We start from the raw sequence: 7963 nt of genomic DNA, 5'->3' as shown, positions 1-7963 counted from the left end.
CGATCATTTATTTTTCAATTCTCATCTCAGTTGTCTTTTCTTTAGTGTTAAACAAGGCAACACGTTATAAGATTATATTGTTGTTTTAAATGCTCGGCATTGCAATCAATGGGCTTATTATTATATTGTTTATAAATGGAATGGACTAACATAAGAAACACAGCCAATCTAACTAATGAAAAGACAAAAGTGTATGTTTTCAAATAACACTCTGCTAGAAATTGCGGTTTTTGTTTCGAATATCTAATAACAAGAGGTCAAGGTCCTAATAGTTGATAGATTTTAAATCCAAAGAAGACAGTATTTATTCAGCGCAGTGACCAATCTTTTTTTTTTTATCTCAGTATGCATATATAGTTTTAAGGTGCGTGTGTAAATAGGTATTCCTTTTAAAGGAATGATCGGCATGTAATACCATTGGTCAGCTCAGTTAATGTAATGCTAAGCATTACGCTGCATGCATTAAGCTATAGATAGATAGATAGATAGATAGATAGATAGATAGATAGATAGATAGATAGATAGATAGATAGATAGATAGATAGATAGATAGATAGATAGATAGATAGATAGATAGATAGATGCAAATATTAAATTAACAAGCAAAATTGTTTTACTAATTTCGGAAGCTGTTACTGTCTGACATGTGGTGATTAGGAAGAGGTAGGACAAGGTGTCTAAGAGCATCCTCTGCTGACCAGTCACACCAGCCGTGTACTGTATTTTTAATTCAGAAACTTTGTCAATATTTGTTGAAAAGCTTTGAAGCTAAGAGAGAATTTAATATGTTAATCCCTTATTCCCTTACATGTCTTATTTATAATTACATATAGATTAAATATTAATAGTATTGTACATCGTTAGCCTATCTGTGTATATAACATGTAGAACCCTCTGCCATTTTCCTGTTAATTGTGTGTACCTACTTTTGTAAATAAAGAATATAAAAAAAAGAATAGCGTAATCAGGATAAACGAAAACAATCTGCAGACAGACAATAATCATTTTCATGATCTTACAATTTGTTTCGAAAAACGTTAATCAGTATGCAACCCACTGGAAGATTGACTTTGCTGACAAGGTCGCTCTATCGACCATAGAACATACGAAAAAATGATTTTAGTCGAGACTGTTGATATTCCTGTTTTATCAACTTGTTTGTCAGTAGCTCACCTTGCTTTAGAAACTGTATGTAGAATATGTCCTTGCATATCGAATTAACCGAGGAAAAACTGCGTACGCAAGTGATGAAGGTATACTGCTACAAGAAAAGAAAGTTGACTATAAAAACAATGTTAAATTGATTAATTGAGTTATTATCAATGTCCCTTTCTCGTAAAAATATCAAAATATGAAATAATTGACACACAGGTCTGCTAACAGTTGGGCGCAATTGGTACCCATGAGAATTACAACAGATTGTTGGGAAACCTGGGGCTCGTAACATAAAATGTATTAAAGTCTAAGATAGTGCTTAAGAAGGACTTAAATAGATGCTTAGACTTACTAGTAAGTCCGTAACTAGGAGAGTGCTTAGCTAGGAATTTTTTTTCCAAAACCTAAGCTGCCGGAGAGGTGACTTGAGTATATCTTAAGGATTGTTTAAAATACATTTAGAAGTCCATTGTTTATTATTGCAATTCAACAAGATACCGTGTATTAATCACATAATTTTCATATTTAGACGCTTATTAAGATAAAAAAAAATATTGGTTTATTTATACAAATATTACCAGTGATCGTAATGAGCTTATCATGTTCTATGTAATGCAAGGGGGCTGCTTAGTAGGTCATAAACACGTATATATACTTGTCAATTTACAAGAAGTTTTCTACATGTATATACCCGCGAAACTTGAGAAAATAAACAAGATCGCTAAAAGAAAAAAAAAACGAAAAACAAAACCTGGTTATTTTAAAGAAGACAATTGTCTTATTTCAAAACGGAGGCTTAATATAGAAATTATGCTCAAAGTATGTGAATTTGTGATAAAGAGCAAAATAAAAAAAAGTTCTGATAAATATTTACGCTATGAGCAGTCTTTGAGGACGACTAAACTTGTAAACACTCGCACAACAAAGAAGTAACAACAATAAACTAATTGCTTTAGATCCATCGCTTTGGGCTATACCAAAATTGTTAGGGTACACTATACGTATGCCAGGATGACTTTTGTGTCTGTACATTTACTCTACCACCATCTAACATCAGAGATACAAAACACTAGTATCTATAAATAAACACTATATTAAGGTCTTGCACTACATCAGTTTTTGATGACGCAGTACACAAAAAAATACACTTCGTAAAACGTATTTCCGGGAACGGTTGTTTTTGTCGGGGACGAATTGTATAGGTACAGCTCTTTTAAAAAAGAGGAAGAAAACTATTAAAAGAGATCTTAATCTTTAAAACGTTTTTGAAAGGGAGATATTGATTACGAAAAGGAACAAAGTTACATTGAGAGCAACAAGACGGCAATGAAATATGGACACGCCCACGGAGTCGGCAAACAGAAATGTGTGTTTACTAACTTTAGGTGACGTTACGGATGGACAGCTTGAGAATATAAGTAAAGAACACTGTTATAGCAGAGGTATGATGTGTATATAAAATAAGTTTGAAATTTTAAATAATTATAGGCACAAAGAATATTGCATTAGTTTATCATAACATTTGATACATTCAGAGAAAACCATGAAATTTACATTTTGCTAAAATTCTATCTAGGTCTAAAACATAAATACTTGGAACTACATGATGATGTAGATGGTCAACAAGAACATAACCAGTCTTTGTCACCAGGTAAATTAACTACTTTTGAATGCACCATGATTTTTGCAATTACTGAGTATTATGATAGACACAAAAATGAATTAAATGGCCAACTGAAATTCGATCTGACTGAATATTGATTTATATCATAGCAGATGATTGCTTTGATGACAACTATGATGCATGTCAATCAGAGATTGAAAGTGAAAAAGATGAGGATGAGGAAGAAGAGGAGGGGGCTCTTGGAGGTCGCAGGATTGTAGAGTTGAGTGTTTTGGCTGCAAAATTAGATGAAGGCTGCAGTAATTGCTCTGCAGAGCTAAAACTTTCATCCTGTGTTGGAGAAACCAGATATGGCCTAGGTATCTAAGACATTAATTAGTTTTCCTCCTATTTATAATTATCTGAATAGATGACAATATATCATTTAATTTAAAATATATCAATCTTTAAAATTATAAGAGAGGGTATATAACTTACAGTTTCAAAATACACAAGTTGTTGAACATTTCTTTTATTATAGGCAGTCTCCTCAAAATCCATTGCAATAATTGCAATGAAATTAATAATGTACCTACTGGCAAGAGACATTGTCAAAATACATGGGATATTAATACAACATTGGGTGCAGGTATTATATTAACTCTATTGATTGATAGATAATTGTTAAATTATAAAACATGAAAGAAAATTAATAATGGATTTCTAATATCGAATCTTGAAAAAAAAATTATTTTCATTGCAGCTGTAGTATTTTGTGGACTTGGAGAAATGACCGTTAACAATTTCCTTGCTGCTTTGAATATTCCCACTGTAACTTCTGTAACTTTTAAAAGACGAGGGAGGGAGGTTGGCAGTATTTTTGAAGCTGTTGCAAATGAGACTTGTAATGAAGCCCTTGCCGAGGAGAAAAAAAGGTTCAGTAGAAAAGTTTTTGTACTGTTTTATTTCAACATATGATATTTTGTCAGTGACTTGATAGGTTAAAGATTATTTATAAATTGATACAAATTTCAACATAGATCACAAGATGCCGAAAAATTTTCTGTGTCCTTTGATGCTGGATGGCAGACTAGAGGTAGCGGTCGAAACTATGCAAGTTTGTCAGGTAACATCCATCATTCATTTTTTATATTTTGCATAATTATTCAAGCATCCCAATGCTACATAAAACCTAACAGTATAGCAGTTTTTGTATTTAAAACAAAGTAGTTCCCTTAAGGGGAGATAATAAACAGTCTTGTAAGTAGGAAATACATGTACATGTATACTGTTGGACTTACTGGTATTGAAACATAGCAATAAGACAAAGTGTTGTTGCTTTTTAAGGGCATGCGAGTATGATTGGAGAGAAGACAGGAAAAATTCTTTCATATGCTGTTCAGTGCAAGAAATGCAGGTAGGGCTTTTAGTGTGCTCTCTTCTCTTCTCCCCCTCCCTCCCTCTCTCTCTCCCTCTCCCCCCTCTCTCTCTCTCTCTCTCTCTCTCTCTCTCTCTCTCTCTTGAATTTAGATGTAATCAGATAAAAACATGTACTGATAAATTGATTTCTTTAAAATACAGATTCTGTGATAAAGCACCAGTATCAGCAGAAGTGAATAAACATGATTGTAGAAGAAATTGGGAAAAATCCTCAAAGGCAATGGAACCAGATATGGCTTTAGAAATGTTGCATGACTTAAAAGCGTGACTTCCATGTAAAACATCTTATAATGGATAATGACTCAACAACCTTAGCCAAGGCAAAAATGTCTTTTGATCCAAATATCCAAAAAATTTCGGATTTTAATCATACAAAAAAAATCTGGCAAGTAAACTCTATGACATCAAAAAGGAGAAAAAGTATCCTCTTCTAGGTCCAAAATCCATTCAACATTTACTAAAATGTTTTTCATATGCTGTTAAATCCAACGAAGACACAGACACTTTAAAGAGAAATTTAGACTCTATTCCTCTCCATGTATTTGGAAACCACAAGAAATGTGAAAAAAAGTGGTGTAAATATCTACAGGACCCAGAAAATTATAAACCCATAAATTTACCATATGGAAAATATCTTTCTGGAGTTGATTTACTCAAAGATTTACAGCATCTGTTCAGTGATTTAGCAAAAAATGCAAGTAAACTTTCCAATATTGGAAGCACTCAGGCAAATGAAAACTTCAACAAAATAGTGGCCTGCAAAAATCCCAAAGCATTATATTACAGTGGATCTGAGAGCACATTCTTTAGAGTAGCAGCTGCTGTTGCACATAAGAATATTGGACATCTGACAATTGGAAAGGTATATCAGATGTTACATAGAATAATTATATAATACTATAGTATATATCATTATAACAGCTAGTTACAAAATAAGAAATGTATGCATGTAATATGTATATGAAATGTAATTATTTAATTTTTCTTGTTAATTGTAAAGATTTAATTTCTTTTTACAATCAATTAACATTGTTATATTTTAAACGATCTATTAGCAATGTCAAATTAACTCACATTGTAAACTTTTATCAATAGAAATCAACTTCAGAAATAAAAGAAGGGAAAACCTATGAATCAGGTGTTGGATTGTCTTGTGCTGATGCTGTAATAGAAGAAATCCCAGATTGCACCCCTGCTTCCAAACCTGTTTCAGTGCCTACCCATACAGACTCAAACCTTCTTTATTTTGACTTGGAAACAACTGGACTAGGTTTGAACAATCATTTGTTTTAACACTGGAAATGACATTTCATGAATGAATCATGCAGACATATTTTACTTATTATTATATGTTCACTGCATTAAAATAATACATGTATTTTATTGTTATTGGGCACTTACAGTAAAACTAAATTTTATCAGCACATGTGAACAGTTTGCTTTAAGTAACATTGGTTTTTTTACATTATTTATTGTTAAAATTTAATTCAAGGAAGCATAGCTCATATACTACATTTTAATTAATTTATTTCATAGGTACATCAGCAGAAATAACACAGCTTGCTTGCATATTTGAAGAAGAAACCTTTAATAGGTACGTTCTTCCCAAATCCCCCATTTCTGCCAAAGCAACCGCAGTTACAGGTCTCCATGTTGCCAGTGGACAATTGTTTTACCAACAAACAAAAGTGAACTCAGTTTACATTCAGACTTGTTTGACAGAGTTTAATATATGGCTGAAAAATTTTCCAAATCCTATCCTAGTTTGTCATAACGGAAAGGTATTTGATTCTGTAATTCTAATGAGATCTGTTATGCAGTATCCAGAGAGTGGACTAAAATCAACAATTGCTGGATTTGTTGACAGTCTTCATGTATTTAGAGAAATATTGCCAGAACAACACTCCTATAAACTACAGACACTGGTACAAGATACTATGGGACTGGCTTTCAATGCCCATTCAGCATTGGAGGATGTTAAGGCCTTACAATCTTTGGTTCTACATCATAAAGTTTCATATGAAATTATGCTGAAGCACAGTTTTGGTGTAGACTTTATTATTTCCTCCATTGAGAGCAAGAGTAAAACTAATGAATTGATTGCTACACTAGCTCCCCTCTCTTCATGCATATCTCCCTATAGCTACATGCTTAAAAAATTGCCTTGTCTGGACTGTCTTATGACCATCTTAGACTTGCTATTGAAAGGGGTGGTGCTGATAGTTTAAAGATGGTTCTAGGAGAAAAAACTGAGCAGGGCACTGTTAGGGTAACAAAAAACAAAACTATAGTTGGAAAAATTTATGATCACTTTTGCTAAACTTACTTTGATAGTTAAGGCTTGTTCTGAACATTGATTTTAATAATATATGTAGAATTTATTAATGTATACATATTTTTTAATTTGTTCCATAAATTTTTAGATGCATTATACAATTGCAGATTTTAACATGTTTAGTGACATCGTTGAGGAAAAACACACTATTTGTAAGTATGTCGATCATGTTGGTTTGAAAAGCTTGTGTTTCTATAGCGTATCAACTTGATGTTCATCATGTAAGTATTATGTGTGGTGTACTGTTTGTGTTCTTTGTGTCTGTGTCTGTAGTACATGTAGTTGCATGCAAGCTTTTTAAATATAAAATATATATCAGTATTATTATAATTCCTATTTTTCTTTTGTATTGTCCTTTTTTCTGTTGTATTGTCCATTGCATGCATTTGTGTGTAAATTTATGAGAGTTTTTTTTTAGAATAAAATTTTCTTTAATAATTTTTTAACTCATATTATTGATCCTTCATTGTACAATAGTTTGCAAAGAGTACTTGCTGAAATATGTAAGTAAATTTCTTTTAATGTGTGAAGGATATATATATATATATATATATATATATATATATATATATATATATATATATATATATATATATATATATATATATATATATATATATATATATTGTTTTCTTTTCTATTTTCTATTACAATCAAAAGGTTTAATTTCTAAATTCAATTACCAGTAATTTTCAGTCATATACTTTTGATTTATATTCAAATAATTAAACAAAAAATGCAGCAAATTTACATCATTTCAAACAAAGTATTGAAAATAGTATGTTTTAGACATGAAAAAGTCCCATGGTGATTCAGTCCGTAGAATTAGGAAAGATAACTCTTACAAGTGGATCTTTCATACCATATTATTTTTTGAAAAATTATTTCAATTATTTGTAACATTTTTCATTCAATTTTTCATATTGTATTCATTTTTTTTTACACTTCTTTACTATTTTTAACAAAATTTCTAAATTATTCATTCACAGATTAAGAAGATACGAACATTGATTGTTTTGAGGAAAAACACAAATAATTTTAATAAAAATATATTTGAATGATATGAGGTGTTGTATTTTTTTTAAGTGTCTTAGGAAATGATCTATCTTTTGAAACAATTACTTCTTCTATTTTATTGACTATGTACTGGAAATATTTTTTAGAATGAAAATCACTAAAAACATTAAAAAATTATTTCAAAATACTTAAGATATTACTATCATCACATGGATATTTGATATCTGTCTAACTATTGGTACTGTAATGAAAAATGAAATAACATTTTGGTGTAGTGAAGTACCTTAACCAAAGATAATGATTTATGATCAGTACATTCAGGTTACATAAAAGAAAGAAACAATTCGTTTTACTTTTTAACATAATCATATTAACTTTACTTTCGCTTTTTGTTATGGTAAATAACATGCTTC

At 30.9% G+C, this 7963-nt stretch overlaps 1 protein-coding gene and 2 long non-coding RNA genes across 3 annotated transcripts; all 3 read left to right on the top strand.

The window, feature by feature from the left end:
• Positions 1-2471: 2471 nt before the first annotated feature.
• LOC128190546 (uncharacterized) lies at positions 2472-3439 on the top strand. Its single transcript, XM_052862630.1, has 4 exons — positions 2472-2597; positions 2732-2806; positions 2932-3138; positions 3300-3439. Exons 1-4 carry the CDS (start codon positions 2489-2491, stop codon positions 3437-3439), a joined length of 531 nt encoding a protein of 176 aa, XP_052718590.1. The 5' UTR covers positions 2472-2488.
• A 179-nt stretch (positions 3440-3618) lies between these two features.
• LOC128186495 (uncharacterized) lies at positions 3619-4457 on the top strand. The gene is made up of 4 exons (XR_008243960.1): positions 3619-3693; positions 3799-3884; positions 4106-4175; positions 4340-4457. It is a non-coding gene; the product is annotated as an uncharacterized LOC128186495 (long non-coding RNA).
• Positions 4458-5324: 867 nt separating this feature from the next.
• LOC128186494 (uncharacterized) lies at positions 5325-7013 on the top strand. Its single transcript, XR_008243959.1, has 3 exons — positions 5325-5468; positions 5735-5792; positions 6641-7013. It is a non-coding gene; the product is annotated as an uncharacterized LOC128186494 (long non-coding RNA).
• The last annotated feature ends 950 nt before the right edge of the window (positions 7014-7963 follow it).

The sequence above is a fragment of the Crassostrea angulata genome, chromosome 6, assembly GCF_025612915.1.
Source record: "Crassostrea angulata isolate pt1a10 chromosome 6, ASM2561291v2, whole genome shotgun sequence".
Taxonomy (NCBI): Eukaryota; Metazoa; Mollusca; class Bivalvia; order Ostreida; family Ostreidae; genus Magallana; species Magallana angulata.
This window is presented reverse-complemented; position numbering and strand designations above follow the sequence as displayed.

What these genes read in the sequence shown, in the direction of transcription:
- LOC128190546 (XM_052862630.1), top strand. Translation starts at nt 2,489, where the DNA reads ATGGACACGCCCACGGAGTCGGCAAACAGAAATGTGTGTTTACTAACT. An exon ending in AGAACACTGTTATAGCAGAG is followed by an intron (nt 2,598 to 2,731) that starts GTATGATGTGTA and finishes AATTCTATCTAG; the next exon opens with GTCTAAAACATAAATACTTG. An exon ending in TAACCAGTCTTTGTCACCAG is followed by an intron (nt 2,807 to 2,931) that starts GTAAATTAACTA and finishes ATATCATAGCAG; the next exon opens with ATGATTGCTTTGATGACAAC.